The sequence below is a fragment of the Lutjanus erythropterus genome, chromosome 14, assembly GCF_056507025.1.
Source record: "Lutjanus erythropterus isolate fLutEry1 chromosome 14, fLutEry1.hap2, whole genome shotgun sequence".
NCBI lineage: Eukaryota > Metazoa > Chordata > Actinopteri > Lutjaniformes > Lutjanidae > Lutjanus > Lutjanus erythropterus.
Window position 1 is genome coordinate 5,271,493 of NC_139330.1, and position 24,639 is coordinate 5,296,131.

The following is a 24,639-nucleotide window of genomic DNA, read 5'->3' on the forward strand; positions in this document are numbered from 1 at the left end:
GACAGTTTACAGATTACACCATATTTTATTAAATTATATTGATTTCACTCTCAATTCTATGCCCATTATCACTGAGAGCATTTCTTTCTTTCTTTTTCGGATCAGCCAATCACACACTCTTTAAAAGCATGTGTCCTTCCTAACAATGGGGTCAATCACACCTCCTCACTAAGATAAAAGTTTCTGTCTTTTCTTTGCTCGGAGTTGCTCTGGGAATTTTCCCAAATCACCCCTAGTCTAGGACTCCTTGCTAGAAATATTTAGGCTAAGTTTGGAGCTCTCAGAGTGTGTTCTCAGAATACGGCCCCTGCTCATTTCCTTGCTGACCTTTGGTAAGAGACAAGTGTTAACGGTCTATTATTATCCTTTGTGCTACACACACACCATGTATCTGTCTCAGACTCCAGGTGAATACACCATGTCACCATGTTAATAACTTAGTGCCTACTTTGTGATTGATTTACTGAATATTAAAAGTCACATTGCATTCTGTTGTGCAATATCACAAGTTAAGCACTGCAATACATGCAAATAAATCTTTATTTTGCACATAGTTGTTGTTTTTAACATTTTAGCTCCTCTTTACTTCATTTTACACACTGAAGACAGGTTAATGCAGCACATGAGTAAACCAAGTGGATTTAGTGGCAGCAAGCCAAAGTTTTAAATGAGCTCTTGCGCCAGCCAAGGCGCATCCAAATATGCGAAGGCAAAGAAACGTCTCAGTGCCTCTAGTCTTCATCAGAGTTCAGACTTTCAGCCTCACAATTAGGCCTGAATGCAAATCCATGTGAAACAACATTTCTAATTACAAAGCAACAGTTCCTGAAGAATTTTAGGCCATACTAAGTTTTCTTAGTCATCCAGAAGATTATTTGGTCAAAATTGCACCTGTAATGTATGAAAAAACTAAACAACTAGTGTTTCCAAAGCCAAGAATTTACTTTGAACCTTAGTATTTTAGTCAGTATGACTGGAAATGTGTTGAAGTGCTTGGAGATAATGGAAAGTGGCTTGACACTTCTGTGAAAAACTGGGCAACTCCATCTGTTGAGGAAAACTGTGTGATATGATCAACACTCAAGAACAGTGGACCTTGTTGTGAAATTGTTTTTTGTCGTCAGCTGTTTCCAAGGCCAAGAATGAACTCTGAACCAAAGTTTTTAAGTCAGAATGAATGAAAAGTTCTTTGAGTGCTAAGAGATAAAAGTTGGTCAACATTTATATGAATACTGGGCAACTCCATCTGCTAAAGAATAGTGTGTGATATGATCAACAGCTCGAGAACAGTGGACCTTGGTGTGAAACTGTTTTTGTCATCTGCTGTTTCCAAGGCCAAGTATGAACTTTCAATCCCATGTTCTGTTGAATGTATTCATGAACCAACATGGTGTTTCTCGCTTTTGAAAAAAAAGTTATAATTTGTTTCACAAAGTGTCAAAGCTCAGAATAGCAAACACATTCCACTTGTGAAGCTCTGACACTAGACTGTAAATTGTTAACTACAATTTCATGACAACTGGGCAAAATCTATCTGCCGATTAAGTGTCATATGGTTGAAAGCTCAAGAATAGCTGCTAAATGGACCTTGAGATGAGATTGTTTTCTTAGCTGAACTGCATTTCATATGATCACTAGAGCTACACTGAAAGATTTGAAACTTAAAATAACTGTTTTTTAGGCTACTTGAGAGCAGCTAAAATATGCTGTGAACACAACACTGACTTACCGACAGCAACATTAATTACTGGATGTGTTTTTCTGGCCACCTGATGAGTGTTCGTCCAATATTTACTCTATTTTAGCTTCATTTTTGGTCTCTACCACCTTCAGAGATAAATATATGGTTTTTTAGTTAAATTATCCCCTATATTCACCAGCTGGTCCCTAACTTTGTCTGTCTGGTGTTTGGTGCTTTGTGAACAGTGACTTTTTAGAATATTTTCACTGAAAACAGCTGCAGCTGAAACCCAAGCTGTGAGACAGTAAGATTAAACCAAACAGTGCGAAACAATGGGCTCAAACTTGCTATAAAGCTCAGTAAAGCTGCAAGAAGCGGCAGATTCAGGTGTTAATTCTCTGTTGGTTCATCACTAAGAGCGACTAGGGATGGAAACTGATAAGACTTTATTGATACCAATCAGGGCCATAGCCAGGAATTATAGAAACAAGTCATGTGTTCCAGCCCTGATATAGGGTTAGGGGACCAGAGAAAGACTATTGTATAAATCTATGTATTTTAATGCAATTTGAGAGTAACAATAATCACTCACAAAATAATGACAGTGACAGATGAAATGGATTGGAGTCCAACACAAACCACAACTATGGCAAATTCTGAAAAGAGTCCTTTTTAAAGTCAGCCTCTTATTGCATTGAAATCCCTTTCACTGTCAATCAATGTGAACAGAGGAGATTTCACTCTAAATTACCAGACAAGTGTCACAACACTCATTACTCACATTTATCTAGGTAATAAGCTATAATCCAAAAGCCATAATCTCAAAGGTGAGAAGATGCCAACTTTTGTTCACAACACACCATGATACAACTGAGCAGCTTTAGCAATTACTCACGCTAATTAAACATTTTAAGCAATATACATAATTTGAAAAAAAAAACAAAAAAAAAAACATAATTAATATCGAGGACATGACCAGTGCCATTATCGATTCTGCTGATCGGCTTGAACCTTTATCAACCCACAAATTTTGTGATATCATGCTGTCTTTGCTAACCCTCCCTGTGCAGAAAGCGTGAAAGGGTTTTGTTGGCTGGGAGCTGATGGGCGAGTCGAGCAGCTGGCTGGAGCCTGAGAACTAGCTGTAGCGACAGCCTGTCTGTCATCATCTAAATTGAAATGAGAAAACATTTGTACAGCATCCGTTTTCATTCATGTTTTCTTAGTGCCACTGTTATTACATTTATTACTCAGTTGTGAAGCAGTGGCACTCGTGAGTGTTGTGACCAATACATGGCATTTCTTGGAATTTAAGTCGTTGTGTAAAAAAAGATGTTTCAGCATATTACTGGTGTTTCCACCCTTACATGAAATGATCTTTTTATGGACATTACAATTAGTCATCCATCTTAAGCTGTTACAATACAACTTCTATTCTAAGAACATATACTGTATATCACCATTAAAATTACATCATTTTAATCCTGATATGTCAGACACATGCTTCAAATGCAACAATGCTAAAACAAAACTCCTTCACTGCTTATGTGAATGTAGACGGCACACACGCTGGACAGCAGGCAGACAATTAATGAGGAGTTTTTTTCTCTTCCTCCTTTTTCTTTTTGTCCCCAAGCCCCCCCCCAAAACATGTGTTAGATTGTGGGTTTTGTTATTTCAGTATGTTGTTTTAGTTTGGGCTGGAGATTGCTGGTAGTCCAGTTATTGTTTTCTTTTGTTTGGTTCACATTAGATGTCCCTTTTTTTTTCTTCAGTTAGGTAAGGGAGGAGGGCGCTGAGTGTGATGGCCCACTGCCTGGTTGGCTCAGTCTTTCCCATCCTTTGTTCCTTTTGGCCGGGACCACCAGCTCCCTTTTGTTTACTTTTCGTGCACTTTCAGTATGATTAATGTGTTTGAAAATTATAATAAAGCTTGTGGGTTTAAAATTCGAACTATCTGGTCTTGGAATCCTTTATATGTTGCAGCCTGTATTTGAGGCTTTGTTTGTTTAGGGAGGCTGTGACACAGTTGGGTGCTTGTCCAAACGTAGCATATTTGGGATGCTTGAGTTTGATGTCAGTGTTTTGCAATATGCAACCATCAGAAATACAGTAATAAAAGGAACTGATGAGCTTGGAGGCATATGATTCTGATTGATCACACAACTGAGATTAGATTAGCCTTTATTGTCTCCCTTAGGAGAAATTTGTCTTGGACATTAAAGAGAACACAGGCAGCACAGCCACACACGTACAAGCAAACGACAATCAACATACAGTATCACCCCCATATCCAGACACCCCAAGAGTACTGCATGATGCCCTAAATTTAGTGTTACACAGATGCTCTACTTGAAGAAATTGCACAGAAGTTCTCAACTGGATCTGGTTCTCCATCTCTACAAGTGACCCCTTTTATATCGTCATTTGTTAGTATACAGATAATGGACCTCATATATGAATTGTTCATACCAACGGATTTGATCTAAAATGGTGCTTGTAAAAAAAAGAAAAAGAAAAAAAAGAACTTTTGTGGCATCCATCAGTACTTACTCTATTTTACTATTTCCATTTGTTCTTAGGTAAGAACAAGTTTGTAGCATGTAAGCCAGTATGCACAAAAATCTATCCATGTTGTTTGCAGTGAAATGTTAATAATAAAAAAATGTAATTTACACAGAAAGAAAACAGATTAAAAATGTTAGACAGGTATTTCCTTCTTTAATAATTTTTAAATGCTTACATTTAATGATGATTTGAGACAGATTCTTCAAAAACTGTGTGCCGTTCTGTGGTATTAAGGCTGGATTACTCCCAAACAGACGGACACCATGGACGCGCTTCCTAGAGTTTTCCAATTAACACCAAAGTATTACAAAGCTCTGCTCAGCAGACCAGATAAATCCGCTGTACTCATGTAAATATGAAGGCACCATTTCCACATCGGTTGTCCTTCCTCAAAAGATAAAAATTAAATAAAAATCAAGATAATATGTGATACCCAGAATCCAGAACACTGTGGCCCACTGGCTGGGGGTGGGGGGTACAATCCCTGCTGCACCTTGACAGAGAAACCACTCATAATCACTCCAGTGATGTACCACTTCAATCCTCCATGCTTGTTAATGTTTGGTGTCATTTCCTTTCCTTTAGTTTTCTTCTTTTTTTCTGAGTTTAACATCACCTGTCAAATGTTAGTGTGCTTATTTGGTGTCACACGGCATTTAAGTCAGCAGCCCTTATACAGATTTATTGGGACATTTCTATTCACTAATTGCAAACTTCGGGGTACATGCATCCAATTTAAGATCAATTCATCAACATACTCAGGTGGGTAAGGACAGATTTGTCTGTCAGCGCACATTTAATGAATCCCATGTAGGATTTTCCCCTATATTGTTTTGTTTAAGAACAAATACAAGAGAAAAGTAAGATTCATTCATCATTCATACATGAGGCCTATTGATTACAGCCATTTAAAGTAGTTGTAACAGCTTCTGCGTTATTTTACACTCAACGTGTTCTTGACACACTGAAACATAGCTCCAGTTCCACCAAAAAGGGTGGTAACACTGCAAGTCTTTTGTCGTGTCTAGATGTCTGAATCAGCGGCTACAGTAATAATAGCAATGTAACTCTATAGCAGCACACTGAGGCCTGTTATGAGCGTGCATACAGATCCAGCAGGCTGTCTGTGTACATGCTCGGATAAGTCTGGCTCCAGGGGACCACAAGTCAGCAGGATAAATGACTTTGGTGTAGAGATTCATTACTTTGCATTCATAATTGACTTTTACAGAATATGCTATTAAACAACACACAGAAAAACATTCCCATTTTCTCCTACATATGTTTGTCAACCGAGAGCTATTAATTCTACTCTGGGTGTTATTCATCTCAGTTACAGCTCAGATGTTGTTGGCTAGAATATTATTCTGTGCTTTAACACAATATCAAGTGCTTTTTTTCCTGTAAATATTTCCATTTGATCAATATCTTGGAACACCCAAACAACTATATTTCAACACAAATCGATATCTTTCTTACCTTGCCTTTATCCCTCATCGACCCTTTGCCAAGGATGGACATCTTCACTCCCGTTTCCTCTTGTAATCGTTTCATGGAATTTCCCCGTGGTCCCAGCAGCTTCCCGACAAAATTAAACTGTGACACAGGAGAAAAAAGCAATCAGACACCTCATCAATGCTTCATTCATATGTAAGAAGAGGACAAATACTGATGAAAGCTTGCTTATATATTATATATATGGATAATTTTTTTTTTTTTCGTTTCTGTCTTTATAGTCCAGACATTTTATCCAAAAGTGTGGGTCAACGTCATACAAATTGCAATATAAACAATCTCAATGAATTTTGTCCCCTTAATGTGTTCTGAAATTAGAGAGAAAAAGGTCTTACAGAATTGCATGATGGGAAAGTCGCCTAAATATGATTCTATCAAAAAAGCCTTTTCTCATACAGGCATTTTGAGAGAAAGAATAGATGAACCTCACACACATTACCACAGGAAATCTGACAGTTGTGTATTAAAAGTTTCCTGTATAACATAAAAAGTCTTAAGAGACCCTGGTACCACTTATTTGCTTCCTAAAACAATAATTAAAATCAACATAGCTCTACTATTACAGGTATGTAAGGCAGCATTATTTGGCAATAATCAATTGAAATAGGCAGAAATGTTAGCATTGATTAACTGGTTAAATTTAAAACAAAATTATCACATTAAATATCACTCAAAATTGCACTTTTATCTATCTTACAACATATATGTGACGGCCAAACTTGCACTAAACATAACTGTTGACGGTGATAGTTTTGAGAAAAAACATCAAAACATCATTGTCATCGCATGCAGCCTGAAATGAGTTTGCACATCCTGATCCTCTGCAGTTACAGCATGTTCAAAATGTACATCATCTGATACCAAAAACATTTTTGTTTTTTGTGGACTACTTGGCACATGAAATACTAAAACCTTTTCATTACAAAAGTATTGCAAGAAAACAGACCTACATCTAAGGGTTAAGAATTTTCTTTTGCACATTCTCTGTGCTGCATTCAACTCTGTGTTTCATGTAAAACAGTTTCTGGTTGATTGTGGACAGCAGCACTGAACCCTTTGTGTAGACATGAGACAAGAAGACATGCATAAAATCAGTGTTTTTTAACATGGACAGCAATTTCAGTATTTTTCAATACTTTCTTTTGGATTGCTTTTGATATGTTATAAATTACATATTTATAAGACTAGAACAGTTGAAAGAGTTCCTGTTGCAATTTGTGTTGGGTAATGTTGTATGATGCCTGTACTATTATGTGCTGAATGTAAAAGGAATTTGATCTATTTGGAGAAAAGGTTAACCTGAAAAGATGCTTGCTGGCCATTAGTCATCTATTATCAATATAATCTCACATTCCATTCACCATTCATTATGTGAGAAAAAGCTGTAATGTAGCCTGTAATAAATCAATATAATTGTACTCTGTATGTAGCACATTAAAGGTGAACGGGACTCTCATCTGTGGTCCAGTCCAATGCATGCATCCATCCATTTGCTTGAACTGTGCCCTCACTAGTCATGTATCTTATTGGCGTTTAGGGTCATCCATGTCGTGCCGATGTAAAAAAGAAAAGGCAACACAGGCTCAAACCAATAACGTTCCTGAGACTGTTCCAGAGGTCAGCGCTGAGATAAAGTCAGAAATAATGAGTTTCTTCCCAGTGGGAAATTAAGTAATACTATCCCGATGACAAACTATCAGATTCAAGCCTCGGGGCTCTGACTATCATTTCCCTCTCACTGTGCACCAGCTAGTGTTCATATTGAGAAAAGTAGCTCTGGGTTGTTGCTGGCACAACACTGTCGAGATTAGTGGTGATTAATCTGAAGGGTGGAATTTATAACACAACTGTAGTGAAATGGGTTGTTTCTGAAGAAAACATGAGGTGAAAATCAGTTAGAAAATGCAAGAAAAAAGAGATTTATTCATGTAATACATGAAACAAACCCATAACTCATACTATCTGCTGGGTTGGGAGAAAATGTATTCTGATACAGTTGCTTAATTACCTGTTAAAAAATGTAGTCAGCAACCTAATCCAAGTATCACAATATTAAAGTAAAGTAACTTGATTACTTTCCATTACATTAATACCAAATATGGTTAAATTGTTTGACCAAATGTAATTTTTTATGTCAGTTTTATTAACTGTGGATCCAGATATTTCTTCTTTTGTTATGTGCAAATGGACATTTAGATAAATAATGGTAATTACGCACATTTAAATATACTTTGTTGAGTATTATTTTCACTTCACACTCAAACCTCAAGTAAACTGAAAGAAACAAGTGAAACACAGTGAAGCATTTTTTTTTTTTACTAGAGGTCTTGATAATGAATTGACTGGAAAATCAGCTGGTTTCACTCAGACCACAGCAGTTATGAGACTCATGATGTGTTGTAATGTGTGCGCACTGTGCATGGTAGAATTTATTTTAAAATGTATTTTACAATTGTGATCCTGCTAATATTCTGCATTTTTACTTAAGTATCTGAAATCTGATTATGTTACATTTTGGGTTTTTTTGTATCCTATGTATGTAATCTGCATGTAATCCATTATTCCCCAACCCTGAGCATCTCACACGCTATTTTTTTAGCTGTAATAAATCGTTTGACCTTCAAATGTTTGCTGTTGGATGAGATGATGAGAGACCCCCTCCAGAGCTGAACAGGTGGTCAGCCGCCCACCACAACATACTCTGGCCAACCCTAAAATGATATTAACCTTTTCACAAAGCAGCCTCTCCCACTGTGGCTGGGCGGCTAATAACTTCACTGCCAGCTGTGTGGCTGCTGCAACTCAACTCCGACAACTGCACACTCAGCTTATTTCATGAACATCATTAACATCATGAGTCAACGCCACATCTCAGGTTAGGGAGACGCCAGGGGACGCAGAGATGAAGCCATCTTTTTAAAAAAGCATCCCCACTGTCCTTGCCTGTCCTCTGATCTGAATGATTAAGGCACCTTTGTGGATGCCTTTCTTCACAGGGGTTGCTTTGACAAGACTATCCTATAGCTGGCAGGGAGCTTGAGAGCAGATGGTCGTTGTGGCTACATCGAGAACGCGCTCGCTGGGCGGTAGAAGAAGAGTGGCCTGTTTTCATTAAGCTAATGAATGTCTGGAGCTACTCTGCTACTCCATGGCGAGCAATTTGGGCTTTAGAAAGGGGCACGGTTCGGTGTTAAATGAGGTTTGAAATGATGCAATGTGCCCCCTGCAGTCTCAACACTGATAACCATGCAGATATTAGATAGAAGGGTGTTGAGGATGCAACAATTACACGCACACAAAGACATTTTAGACATTGAACAAATATTCTGTGATAAAATGGGTGCCCTGACAACTTATTTGTATTTCAAAAAAATGTAATCCACATGAAGGACAAACATTTAATTGAGAGCTTTAAGTAGGATTAATCTCCATATTAATTCTGAAAAGTAATTTTCATAAAGTTCTGTTATGTTCTGTTCTGACATACAGTCTTCAAGGCAGGTGAAGGTTGAGTCGTGTCAAGCTGATGTGAATCTGCAAACCTGCTAATGCAGCTGAGCAAAGCACTTTTCACAATAACCTCTGTGACTGCGGCCTGTTTCTTTGTTGTATTTTCAAAATAAAAATCTCCTCCTTCCATAAGTGGCCTTGAGAGCTCAATGCACTGCAGCTTAATAAAACACATATGGACAAAAACACAAGTAATTTGAGAAGCATATCCAATTCTTTGATAACACATATCCAGCATGATGAACACACAACAATGAACAACCCATCACCCTGCAAATATATAAAATGAAAGCAAATATTTATACAGTGCCATGTCTTTTGTTTTGTTACTTAGTTCCATTTTGTATGTGCAGTGTGTTTCATTATTGCTGCAGCTGAGCTTTCAGTTGATCGTGCTTCTCAATTTATTTGTATGCATTAGTGATGGTAAAAGTACTGAAAATCTGCTCTCAAGTACAAGTACTCTTACACTGCTGGAATAAGACTCAACAACAAGTAAAACTACTGGTGTTAAAAAAAATGTTTAAGCAAAAGTACAGAAGTGTTTATCTAAAAAATTACTGAGTGTTACTCTTTAACTGTTGATTTTTAATGCATTATCCATAGCAGGCATTAATTCAAAAGAGGTTTCTGTTTCTCCAAATCTTAAAACTAAATTATTCCCAACTCCTGCTCTATTCTGCTCAGTGGTCACTGTCACCTCTCCAAATATGTGCCACTGCAGAGTTTTCAGTCCCATCCACAAGTCATAGTTTTCATTGGCCAAGTTGCAATCTGAAAGCCTTACTAGCTGCAAAAATGTAGATGAAAAGTTTGGATATGAATTCAAATTTTAGTCAGCACTAAAACTGAGTAGATTACATAGTGCAGTGGGTACTTCAGTATGAGTAAAATTACAGACTTAAAAAAACACTCATAATAGTGCAAGTACCCAAAAAAATGACAGACTTACAGTAATCTTAGTAGTTGTAATTAGTTACTTCTACACCTGGTTTGCATGTGTTTTCTTCATGGGGAATCCATCGCCCATAGACTTTACATTGTGATGATGTCACTGATTTTTAAATCTCTTTTCTCAGCTCTAGGAAAGTTTCACAAGTGTAAAACCTCCATGGAACAAAAATTCACCGTATGAAGACTCATAACTGACCTTGTTTGCAGTTTGAGGTGTCCGTTCAAAAGTTAGATGTCTCTTTTATAATGGTGGCTTATGGTGGGAAATAGCTGAGTTGCAAAGCCCTGTCTAAATCTGTATATTACATCTATACATAACACACCCAAATCTCTGACCAAACTGTGAGTAAATGTGGCACCAGATTAAGGAAGAATAATGTCTGGAAAATAAAGATGTCTCTTGTTCTGTTGCATTGATTTTGATCATTTCTTAAAAACTCTCCATCACAAGTCCAGCATGAGCAGCACACTGAGCTCTCAAAACCACTGTAGACAGAACCTGCTTTGAGTGTTTGAAACAGAATCCTGCATCATTATATATAATCCATATGTGTTCTATATACCAGAGGTTTTCAATTTTTTCTCAGCCAAGGACCCCTTACAAGATAGAAAATTTCTCAGGACTCCCTCATTTGTCCCTTGAAATCATTTTTAAAATGATTTTTCTGTGCATTTTTGCCTTTATTATACAATTTTGATGATTATGTGGCATGTGTAGGAACGATTTGGCTAACTATAAATCCTTTTGTGAAAACAAATAAATACATATTTTTTTAAATATCACTGTAATGTAAATTACTGAATTTGAAAACTTTTCACAGTCACCCTGGCAGAGTGCTATGGACCCCAATTAGAGAACCTATGCTATATCCTGTTTACTTTGGTGGTGAGATCATTTCAGTATCAGCTTCCCTACAACTGTGTTTAAAAGTGAGCACAAGTTTCATAAGACAGTCCGTTATCCCCCAAACTTTAATATTAAAGATGGCAGTGATCTACATATCCTGATGGAGACAGACAGGTAAATTATTTAAGGATTTTGGCACAAAAGAAACAAATCTGTCAATTTTTAAAAAAGTGTTACATCATAGTTCACACTTCTCATTGTGGTTGTTTTCTGTATACTCAGCATATGAAAGCCAGAATTGTCTGAGACTTGACGTATGAATTGATGTAGCAGCCACAAAGACATGTAAACCACAGTGACTAACACGCATAATGTGGGTCCTTTATATACAGAAAAAAAAAAACTCTTTTCAGGCATAATGGTGTAAAATTTAGAAACAGACTAATCCTTTTGAAACGGTTTTGCACCTGTAATACACCAAACGAAGTTTTAATATTCATTTATGCTTTGGTGAGTGACCACATGTGACTTATATCATATACATAAAACAATATAACCACTGTTTCTACTGCAGTGGCACTTGATCCATATTAGCTGCAACCAGCAGCTCTCTTGGTCGGTCCCCCCAAATTTCCCCAGCCTTTGGCAGCCACAGTTTACTTGTGGATTAATATTTGATTTAAAGAGTAATAAAGAATACAACACTGACAAGCAGAAGAGGAGTGACTGTAGGAGGAAGGATGCAGGATGCACAGATAATGCAGACATAATGATAACTGAAAGAGAATTTCTTTACCGTATAACCTAAAATGTTATACATAATCCCATCATGTTAATTACAGTCTAGTGTCCAAATATCCTGAACAAGCACATAAGACATACTCAACTCATAGTAACATCAGAAACATTACTATAATGTTAATTATACTTATGTAAATGTCATGCCTGACATTGTGCTCCAAACTGCAAACACTTCTTTGGCCATAATTGTGATCATTCGGTTACAGAAAGACTTTGCTACCACAGACATAAAGATATGTGTATGTGCATGTTATAACTGTTATGATAAAAGCTTGTGTACTGTACATGCGTTGTGTATGAACTGGGTGATATAATCAGTTTTTGGCGGACAAACCCTTTACGGCAAGTTTACCTAAAGAAGCACTTTACTAAGCACTTGTGAAGTCGTCTGCTGCGCTGGCTGCAGCGCTCTGTGTGACTGCGGAGAAGGAGGACTCTGTGGGTGGACTGGCCAGCTGGATACCCCCACTGAGTGTGGAGCGTCTCAACTCTGAAAATGTTGGAGCACATTTTCAATTAAATTTTTATTTTAATAAAATACTCAAAATGTACACAGTAGATTTCTAGCATAGAAAAAATCTCAGAAGTAAAATTAATAATGAAAAACTACAGACAAAACTACAGTGCGGTGCTACAGCCATCTGCCTCGCAGTCCCCCTTGGGACATGGGACCTACTGAGGAATTCCTGCCAATCTAGCATACATCCAGTCATTTCTCGCCTACACAAAATCCACATACTGTGCAGGTGGAATGTACTACAGACTCAGTTTGATGTCATACTTAGTATGAATAGTATGTTAGTATGTGAGTCCAAATACAGGCATGGAAAGCTTCATTGCACTCAAGGAGAGTTTTTCATTAGTTTGGGTTAGCCCTGCTCCCTATACTTAAACCACACAGCGTTCTTAATCATTAACTTGAGTGCTTGTGGGGGTCATCATTGGACTAACCAAACTTAATATTTCATTGGTAAAAGTTAGCCTGAAGTCATGTCCCCTTTCATAACTCACAAAACATTATCATAGAGCCTTGCGGGAGGTGCCATTGAACTTAACAGAGAATTCCTAGCTGCAGAGGACAAGTGTTTGTGTGTGTGTTTGTGTGTGTGTGTGTGTGTGTGTGTGTGTGTGTGTGTGCGTGTGCGTGCGTGCGTGTGTGTGTGTGTGTGTGTGTGCACATGTGGATGCATGTACATATGTACGCTGTAGTAGCTGGTCACAGCTTTTGCAAATACACGCTTGTTTAATACCACATCACTATTGTGCCCTACAAGGCCTGAGATCTCTATGAACACACAGTAACATCCCAACTCGAGCACACTTGAGAATATTTTTCCATACACTCAAAATATTTTGAAAATATTGTGCGCTTTCATGTCTCTGATTTTTAATGCTGCTAAATTTAAAGTAATATGAGTCATTAGATGAGAAAAGCTAAATTAAAAAAAAAGCAAAGATCAAAGAAGGGACTCACATGAATAAATATCAAATCAACCTCAGGATGATTTTATGCACCAAACTAGCATGTTTCTGTGCTTTTGTTTTAAGTCAGTCCCATGAAAGGCATGAAAATATTTAAATTTTGCAACTTGTGAAGGTGTTGTAGGACTGCGGATCTAATAACAAAAAAAAAAAAAAGTTTTCAGCATTTAAGCAGGAAAATGTGCATGGTGGCCAGCCTTTAATGCAGTGCACTGGGGCCAGTCAAGATTTGCCGATGTCCCTAGGCACTTACTGCCAGGTTAGTGAGCTGTGCTATTGGGGAAGTCCAGGTCCTGGCAGATAGGAGGATTAAAGCCTGAGGTAGAGGTTTATGCTTTAATGACAGCTGGGGATGACTGGGCTGTGAGCTTGTCAGAGCGGTGTGTCCTATCAGCTCTACTGACATTAAAGAAAGCAGATGAGTGGTTGTTTGTTGCTTGTGTGACGAGCAGAGCAGATTAACTGTTCTTTTGGAGAGCTTTGCAGAAAGGAATTCAAATCATCAAATAATCAAATCAAGTGTCTGAAGAGAGGTTGGCCACCAGTGTCAATGCTAATCAGTGGTATCAAATAATAAGGTATGACTTCTGGATTTGTGTCCAGTCAAAACCTTTATAAAACAACTTCAGACATATCCAGCTATATATATATTTACAGTTGCTATGCATCTTAGAGAAGGATGAGTATAATGAAACCATCAGAATCCAAAAAATAGCAAAAGTAATTGAGCATTCATTTGCACAAGGTTACAAAATGACCTGGATCTTCCCGTACTGACCCAACAACTTCATCAACAAACAGGAGCAGAATGTTCTAATAAAAATTTAACAATTCCCATTAATATGTAAACCCTGAACTGCAACCCAGATGGCCTAAGCACACAGGCAGAAAGCAAAACAAATATCCCAATTCCTGTAAATTCTAACAGGTGACAAACAACTTGAGCCGAGATCAATGCAGACGAGCAGCAAGCAGTGCCAAAGTGACGCTGCACTACAAAAGCTGTTTAAGACCATGAAAGTGTCACAGACAGGTTGTGTTTTTGCTGTCAGAGCAGCCGCTACTTAGCTTTCCCGTTAGAGAAATGAAAAATCAATTCATACAATCTGAGCTCCTTTCTTGTGAGTCTCTTACAAGCTATAGCCTTTAAAGGACAAATGACTTTTTTTGCATTAAATCTCCTCTACTTCATCAACAAATAGAGATGTAGAACTTTACAAATCCATCTCAAAATACACAAAAGAAAGGCATATAGTCAACACTTTTCCAGGTATTATACAGCTCAGCTCGACTCAACACTACTCACTCTTTCTTGGTTTTCCATTGATAGCACCTAGTACCAAGTAATTTATTTGGTTCCAAGCCAGCTGAGTCTATACTAAAAGGGGGAGAGACAACACTGCAGACCACTGATAGGTCACAAGGATTCATCACTAGAATCATCACTTGTATGTATGATGATTCAATAACATGAAGCAATTTTTTTATGCACTCGACCCAAAAAATGGCAGCCTGCAAAACCATGTTTGGTCAGTTGAAGAAAACCAGATGGTCCTCTGCTTGATTGCTGATGAAAGGAGCCCAAAAGGAAAATATATTCTTCATGGTTCCTGTGCGTTTATGTTATGTTGAAGATGATGTCACGGCAGTTACACTCAGCGTTAATACGACAATCAGCTACAGAAATCTGTCTACATAGAGGCGGTATCAGCTGGGGATGTTCCTGCAACTAATTTCCTAGTTGATTACATCGAAATTTTTATTAAAGTAGTCGACTAGTCTAAAAGTAATAAAACATACAGAAAAATATGGCATGTAATATTGCATGTAATAAGAGCCATTTGAAGCCATTTAGCATTTTCTTCAACAACCAAATTGTATTTTCAATGCTGCTGAAATTTGAGGCCATCAGCACTGTGCATTATTAACATTGTAGATTATCCTACAAAACTTGAACAATTTACTAAATGCGTTGTTTGTTCAGCCTAAGCAGGTTATTGTTACCTGCCACACTGCGTAGCTAATGTTAGCTGTGCTAACACTAGTAGCCTGCTCTCCTTGCAGGTTAATGTCCACATGTCCATGGTGAATGTGATTACACATTGCTCTGATGAAGTGGTTATGTGCCACTCTGATGCTGTGTAAAATCTTAAGGCCTTTACACAACAACAGTGACATAAATAAATGGTGTGAAATGAATGAATGTTTCAGAGGTGAAATTTTGACCCATCTGATTGCTCACATCAAGCACAACACTCTTTTGCAAATAAATTATCAAGCTTCTAAAAAAAAATTGCACAGCGACAAAAAAAAAAGAAAGAAAAATAAGAAATCAACATCAAGAGAGCGACAACATACCTCTGTACAGCTAGTAATGAGAAAGAGAGGAAAACTCAGTGAGTTTCGCAGCTACTTCAGGATGCAGGAAGTTTGAAGAAGCTATGGAGTGATTTTAGAAAGCCGACTGAAACGAAATCGAGAAAGGTCCCTGTTACCAAAAGTGTGTCAAGTTGAATTGAGCTGAGCTGTGCCATACAATTCAAGAAGCACAATTTAGATATAGAAATTCAAGTCAAGTTAAAATATCCAATTGTTCAGATTACCTTGGTCAACTTCAGAGAGTTAGATTCATCCATCCAAGATTCACTGTCTGTCTTGCTGTTGTTTGGTCTCTGACTGCCGACGAAAATATCTGCATCTTTTGCTGCTAATTGCCTCACTATGTTCACAAGCTAGTCACTAACTTTGTCTGCTGTTTGGTCCCCGGCAGGTAGCAGAGAATGGGTTTATCAGATCTTTTCACCTGCTGCTGCTTTAAATGAGGTTGATGAGAGGAGTTTGAATAAACCAAAAGATAAAGTTGTGGGGCATACTACTGAAACATTGAACTGAAAGATACTAAAACACTCCTTAGAGCTGAAGGGAACTGCAGAGTCGGGTGATATTTTTTCTTTCATCACTGTGAGCTTTAACATAACACAACAATTTGATCCATTGTTATTAATTAGATCGGCTTTAATGAGGAAGCATAATGCTTTTCAAAACATTTATTACTTTATTGTTTTCTTGTAGCTGTTTCACCATTAGCTACAATTAGCTTTAATTTTCTCCAGCTGTGAGCAGCTCCTCCTTTTCTACACTGCATCATATGGGACAATAGTGTCAATCAACAGCACACTTAAAAATCAAGTTAATCTATGCCGCATGCTGACATTTTACTTGATTCTGTCACACACTCCATACTGAAAACCTTGTTAGAATTATTATGTATGGAGCAGGGAGACTCTGTATATGGGAAGATTTTTAACATGGGGGGCATTTTATCTTTATTATATCTCATGAGCAGCATTGTGGCAGACAAAGTCATCACACAAACACTGACTCAGTGGGATCCCGAAGAGCAACTGTGATGCTATCGCACAAGTGCTTAATTTTAATGCACACTCGGTACTCCCTCTACTGTATTCAGTACTTATCTAAGCAAAACACCTTTCCACATGATAGGCCTTTCTTTGGGACGTTGACATCTCTGGGCAGACAAAAATGGAATTTCTCCATGGGTAGAGCACAGCAGCTGCACTATTTAAAGGTCACAATAACCCAAGACTGATAAGCTCAAAATTGTGGCACTCACGAGGACAAAATACAATTTAATGTGTCGTGGGCTGTGTATGTACCTGTGGATGGCTGAGGCAAATACCCTATGGAGGTAACTAGCTTATTTAAATGTGACAAGAGTAGAAATATGTCCAATTAATTCAAATTAAAAGAGGAAAAATCATTTTTGTAACACTCTCACACACACATACACACAGACACACACGCAGAATAGTCACAGCACTGGACTCAGACTAGCAGACAGTATCAGCCATTGAAAATCCATTTCATGCCCCAAGGTTATGAGATGCTAATCAAGCTGTCTCATTAAACAGTAGAGGATAAATTCTAGTTAAGAGATAATGAAAATGACTATGCTGATTATCTTAATCATAATTTTTGCTGAGTAAGTTGTGAACTCAGTGTACAATTTCCAGACATCCATAAGCGCTCTGCGAGTGTATCATTTGTTTACATGTCAAAACGGGACAGGTACAGATGTACCTCCTTTTCTCCTGTTAACTGAGATCAACCCCATTTTCAAGGTTTCATCACTTTTTCAGAGATTCAAGATAGAAAGTGATGGTAAGGTCACAGCAGCAAGCCTCCAAGGCCAAACATCTTTATCTTGACAGGCAAACAACAAGCAACAAACCTAATGTGCATTTTACAGAGAGTGGTGCACAAAACACACAAGTCATCCCCTATGAATGATGCAAACAACTAGAGCCAGTACAGACTGGTGGAGCAGCAGCTGCAGGTTTACCGAGTCTGAAATTTCAACCTTTTTTTAAAAAAAAAACAACAACTTTTAATTATAACTTTTCATACTTACACACAGAAATTGTTGTAGAACAGTTCTACAGTTTTACTGGCAGGTTTGGTAAGCATTAATCCTGTTTTGAGTGAACGTGTTCCTTTGTCAGCTCTCCAGCTAACAATGGATTTCAGATGCTGACAGCTGAAAGTGAATTTATTATTCAGCACGGGAGGGTTGTGTGACATGTACAATCTACTATTGGTTCACAGATGCCTTGTAGTTCATTTGGGAATGATTGTGTGAGAAAATAAATTAGACAAATATAATACACCTATCGATTTTGTAGTGGTTACACTATTGAAGCTGCACAACCTTGAAGTTTATGAGAAAACTGAAACTGAAAACTTTAAAATCCTAAAATTGACTTTACTGTATGCACAGGCTGCACCATCTGCAAAGAGTATATTTAATTATATTATATAATAAATAGGATGATATGATATCTGCTGAGGTTAATAATAAGGTTTAAAATAATAGTTTTCCTTGTCACCTTCAGGATGATATGTCTATTATGTATGTATTATATGCCCACTGGGTTTCAGTGTTTTATACACTACTGTTTACTACTACTGCTTCAAGGCATAACCTAATTCAGATTATTTGAAGTGGGTTTGTATGAGGTACTTATCCATAGTCTATGTATTACCTACAGTAGATGGTAGATATAAATAAGAAAAAAATAAGAGAGGAGTACCATCATGGAAACAATGAACTCCTGTGGACAAGGTCAGTAACAAAAGGCATTTTAGTCACTTAAAAAAGGCCCATCAAAAATCAGTTCAAGTCTACACTACATTTACTTATTTATTATTATACTTATTTAATTTTCACTGCTTTTCCTTGCTGCCAGACAGCCTTTTCTGATGAGAAATTGCTGTTATATAAGCCTTCATTTTCTCTGGCTCAACCAGATTCCATTGGCTGCCCCAATTTATTAGTTAGTGTTATTGTGTGACCTTAGTGAAAGTGAGCTAACCATTTGGCCTTTTAAATCACACAATAATACTAACAAACTAGTTGATCGAGGCAGCGGTAGACCAGCAGCTCCAGTGTTCTTATTGATTTTACCACTGGAGTTTGGTTGCTTTGGAGAGAGTGATATTTGTCTGTATAACTTAGGTTCCTTTTGAGAAAGGCTGTCATTCAGCAAAGTAAAGGCATGATAATAGTCTAAATATAGCATAGATTTAAATTGATATTAATATTTTTATATATTTCTTTATATTTAGGCCTTTTTAAATTAAAATAAAATATGTCCTGTTGCTGACCCTGTCCACAGCAGTACAATACTTAGTTTCCTACAACGTAATCCTGCTGCTTCCCCAAATTGGGGGTGTGCGACCGCCATCTACTGTACTACACTGACTATTGATAATTACCTCATACACTCACACCTCCCACTGCACTTAAAATAATCTGAACTATCCCTTCATTCTTTTACTGCATCAAACTGTGAGTTGCTGGCACCCCCTGCCCAGAGACCATAAATGAAAATGAGTTTTTAGCTACATTTGGTGCAGTAATTATATGCATTGTCTGTGCTAAATGAACAGCAAAATAAAATGATATATTCCTGTAATATACTGTGGCATTGGCATTGACTTAAAGGGATAATTCACCCAAAAATGAAAATACAGTCATCATCTACTCACCCTCATGCCGATTGAAGGTTGGATTTACACTGCTGAATTTCACAGGAAAATGGTGCTGCAGAATCTCCCAAACAGTTTCAGTGAATGGTTTTCAAACATAAAGAAAAACAACCAGGAAAAACACATTAAATGTCTCCATTATGCCCATAGGGTGTTTCCTAAAGTCCCAGCATGCTAAGCTGACTTGAAAGATGTCATTTACACCATATTTTTACCTTAAATGTTCACTCTAGATCTTTAACTTGGAGCCACATTCACATGCATGTGCACACTGTCAACTGGGTGTGTGCGGTGTGTGCGGTGTGTGCGGTGTGTGCGGTGTGACAGTGTGCGTGTGCACATGAACAGAATGTTGGGCCTTTAGGAGACTTGGACTACACCAGACAAGCTGTATGGAGGTATTTTATTTTTTCCATTTGAAAAGTGGTCATCATTCACTTAAATTGTTTGGGAGATTCTGCAACACTGTTTTCCTGTGGACTCCAGCAGTGTTGTGGACTAAAAAACTAAACCAGGCCTTCAATCAGAGCGAGTTTGAGTAGATGATTGTGGAATTTTCATTTGAACTGTCTCTTAAATGGTTTTGTCTGATAAAGCCAAATATATATTCTATTTTATTCACCTGTTCTTGTATTTTAAATGCAGCTTACTTCATGTGATGTTACAGGTGTCTGTTGATATGCTACCTAAGCAATGAAACAACATAGTATTAAAGAACAGGACTGAACAGGCATTTTTCTCAAAGGGCGTTTGACTTGTCATAGCAGGAGAAGCAAAGGTAGAAAGAAGAACATTAATTAGAGCTTATGTTAAGGTGTGTCAGTGAGCCAGGTCACTGTAACTGACCAGTGAAATGTAGCCATCATCAATGTTATAAATAACATCTGTGCTTTTCCTGTCATGACATAACAAAATGTCTGCAGTGAAAACAGCCTACAGTGTGCGTCTGTCAGTGTACCATAAAGAATGATTTCATCAGTACCGGTCGTTTCACTGTTGGAAGACATTAATCTTCCATGTGTCACATTGTCAAATCCGAAACCAGTTCTCCCAAGTAATTTAATTACTTTGCATTTAATTACGATGCAGCAGGATGGCAGCTGTAAGCACAAATGAACACTGCTGAAATGTGAAAGAACAGATATATGACATTTTATACTTTGCTCTGCCACCAGTACCACAAGGTAAGACTGGACATATTGAATAGTAGACAAAAGAAAGTGATGTTCGAATGTGAGGTAAAATAAAAACCAATTAGTTTGTGCCTCTCATAGGACCAGGTGTTGTCAGAGCAAAAACTCAAACATATTGATCAGTGAAAACTGGCAAGAATTCATATCTGTATAAGCCACAATCTACAAACATTTTTCAAAACAGTAAGTCCAATATTAATGTTTATGTCTGTTCAAGCCCCAAAACAATTGTACTTTTTTTTTTTTTTTTTTTTTACAGAATCATTAAAGAAAACCAATATAACACTTGATCTGTCTTCTCACAGCAGCGATTTAAAAAGCCTTTGCAGGTATTATAAATATGTTAACATTCAGAATAAACATGCATTGATATTGCTGTTATTTTGGTCTGAAAACTTGAATCTAGTTTAGACATGAAATGTATTTGTCAAATTAATTGTCAAAAATCTGTTTTGAACTTTATGAGATATTTACTTTGTGTTGCATCTTACTCATCTTTCCCCACACTGTTTTGCTTTTTTCCCCATCATCCTCCTGTGCACTCAATCAAAGAGTTGCTTCATGTGGCTAATTACCATTAACTGAAAGTGCAGTGTTACCAAGATGTTTAAGATAGTGACACTGCAGTCTTGTGGGGTGCTGACTGTGCAATTAGGTCCAGAAGCTGTTGTTGGACAACTGCGCTGTCCCTCTGGGCTGCACTGCTTTGCTTACTTTGCAGAGCTGGCACTATTATGTTCATTACACAGAACCAGGATGTTGAGCCTGTGTACTGAACCTGTGATTTATTTGTTTACGATCATAAGAATATTTTTTTCACAATACATTTTTTAAAATATCTCAGTTTTATATTTCAGTGGTTCTTCTCCTTTTTTTTTTTTTTTACTTTAAACTTGTTTAAACTGGTTTTCATTAATCATCTAATCAGGAGCTGACTCACACCTGGGACACCATGCGAATGCAATTAACCAGCAGGTCTAGCTGTGTTCAGATATGATTCATACTACATTTGACGTCATATAGAGTATGTAGTACATTTCAGCTGGGGCTGCATGATATGGTAAAAACTGTAATCATACTGTAATCATTAATATTATTCAATGAAATCACAATTGCAATATGTAATTGGTGGGAATTATCATTTTTACATCACAATTTTCATTTTCACTTAAAAAATATTCAGATTTTGATAATGTGACAAATAAGATTTTTAAGCCAGAGCATCTCTGCAGCACTACAATACTTCATTATAATGCTGTTTTGTCACACGTTTTTCCTTTATCAGATAATTGCTGGGTTCTGCAATTTTGATATTGCACTTACACATACTGCAGTTTCAATAATACTGTGATTAATTGCGGAGCTCTAATTCCAACTGTACAGAATGTGGATTTTGTGTAGGCGAGAAATGCTCAGACATACAATAGATCTGCAAGAATTCTTAAGTACGCGATGTGAGCTGAAATAAAAAATGATATGTGCACATATTCAGCCGCCCTACAATGAATTGTGTCTCTTCTGTTTGGATGCACTGCAAGACAGTTTACTCTTGCACCACACTGTACTTTTGTCCACAATTTTTGTCTGCTGTTTCCTCACTAAATTCCCTTATGAGGTTTGTTTAGGTGATAAATCAACTTTGAATATTGGTCATTGGCAAATGTTGTTCTCGGAGTTGGAAAGCTCCACAAGTGCCTGCCGGGGGCAGCCAGCTGGCCGCTCCGCTCATGGAGCCCTCTTCCCCCACAGTCACACACAGCAGTGCAGGCAATACAGCAAGCAACCTCAGCAACATCTCTCGACTGTATCATATTTATTCTGTTTAGTTAAGCCCTGCTTAAACTTTATAAGATGGCATGCCATAATGTGATCGTCTGCCTAAAACTGATTGTATCACCCAGTTAATGGAAAATATGAAATTAAGTGGAGGAGGTAATATTGACTTACACTGGTATAAAGAATTTCCAATAACAGTATCTGGGACCTGTAATGTTGTGATAGTCATGTGATGCAGAGAAGACGTATTGCTTGAGTATACTTCAGTGTATACAGTCTGCTGGTTAGCACATTTAATCCTTCATTTTGTGGGCAGTATGCAGTACATATTAATTGAGTATGTAGCAGGCAGTATGTTAGTATGTGATTCCAAACACAGCCGCTATCTACAATCTTTAAATTTTACTCCTAATTTGTAGTCAGGGGGATTAATGTTTCTATAGAATCAGTATGCTTAACATGATTTGTGAGAGAAGATATTGCTGTCTTGCTTCATGTCTACCCAAACCCTCTAAGAGTATGAACCATAGATGAACAAACATTGCTGAAGGTCTCTGGTAGAGCCATTTTCAATAATATCTATTCCTAGTCTTCCTGCAAGTTCCTGGGGAAACTTCAATGATCACAATTGGGAAGCACTTCCAAATGAAAAATGGTGTAGGACTTGGACAGAAAATGCACTTAATGAGGCAGAAACACAAGGACAGAAAAGACATCCCAGAGTCATTGTGGGTCTGCTCCCAAGAAACTGGCTCAATTGGCACTTTTTATAGATTTGAAATCAATGTAATAGAGTGAGGAGTTCCTGAACACAGCTTAATTACTTTCTCAACACTGATCCTGAGGAGGAAACAGCAAATTGATTTCTATGGAGTGTCCTGAGGGGCTCAGTGGACTGAAGTACAAGGCCTGTGCTCCTGAGGTGCAGTCAAATGTTCCTCTGCCCTCCTCTTGTCTCTAGTCTTTCTTTAATGAGACAGACAAAATCAGTAAACAGCTTTAAAACACCATATGACTGCTCATTAAGTAGCTGTGAGATCATGAAACAGGATGTCGGGGCAAGACTTAAAGGGATAGTTCAGATTATTTGAAGTGGGGTTTGTGTACTGATCCATCCTCATAAATAAACAACAAAATTGGTCAGTTACTTCCAAAACAACATTTATTACCAATGGAGAATACCGGCAACGACAGGCACGCCAGATCTTAACTGACGTACGACACATGACATAACTCACATGATATTACACATGTTGTTTATGTTGTAAAACATAAGGCACAAGATGTTAGGTGGTTAGGTTTAGGCAATAAACAAATTTTTAAGTTACTCAAAATTTTAAAGATTGCGTAAAGCAACAATAAATGACTAGAAAAATCACCAAGTATGTAAAATTAGGTCTCAGAAACATGAAAAACTTAGCAGCTGTCTCTGCTCTGAAACGCTGGGGGCCTGTCCGCTCTGTAAACTAGGGATGTGCTGATTGCCGTCTACTGTAGATTATACACAGACTATGGAAAGTAACTCACACAACCCCACTTCACAAAATCTGAAGTATCCCTTTAACATAGGATGGAAATTGACTTGAGAGTGTGCAGGACAAAGACTGAAAAATGGACACTGTCTGTGTTTTGTTGAGGGTCTTGTCTCTATAACTCCCTTACAGAGCACTGGCAGGAACAACAAGAGGATAAGTGACCACAAGTGATTCATTACAAACAAGTGCTGTGAAACAAAAGGGTGTCACTACTGTTATAGTGTTGGTTTAAAAATGAATTGAGCCCTGCAGGTTTTATATGATGTTTGGTGCCGGCCACACCAAACCTATGACCATGTTTGGTAGATTGATGTTTGCACCATCCAAAACAAGATGCATCAGCAAAAGCATTTAAAGGAGGAAAAATTAGTACAAGCAATGGCAGAAATCACAAAGGGGACGGAGGGCCTGGACTATATAATGTTTAGTCGTATAATGATATGCATTGAAAGCACTTGTGTGACTTTATTTGAGCAGGCACCCAAGTATATTTTGTGATCCTCCATCCAAGAAAGTGACGCCACCTGTGATTAATTAGTGGACAATCTATGTCTCCCTTACCTGCTCGCTCTGCTGTATGAGCAAGTCTAACGGTCAAATGCACTCCACAGAAGCACACAAAGAGTCTCCTATTAAATGCGCATGTCTACTTGTGCAGTTGTTTTGTTAAAGCTCAAAAGTGCAGCCGGTTGGTGTGGACGTCATTCG

General features: G+C 37.7%; 1 protein-coding gene across 3 annotated transcripts in view; it reads right to left on the reverse strand.

Moving 5' to 3' along the window:
- khdrbs2 (KH domain containing, RNA binding, signal transduction associated 2) overlaps positions 1 to 24,639 on the reverse strand; it is a 99,878-nt gene that overhangs the window by 54,972 nt on the left and 20,267 nt on the right. For all 3 annotated transcript variants that reach the window (XR_014771875.1, XR_014771876.1, XM_084736601.1), the window contains exon 3: positions 5,729 to 5,845. Coding sequence is in view for 1 of the 3 variants with exons in the window: in XM_084736601.1 (XP_084592727.1) it covers positions 5,729 to 5,845 (117 nt within the window). In the remaining 2 variants the exon portion in view is untranslated. The remainder of the gene's footprint in view (positions 1 to 5,728; positions 5,846 to 24,639) is intronic.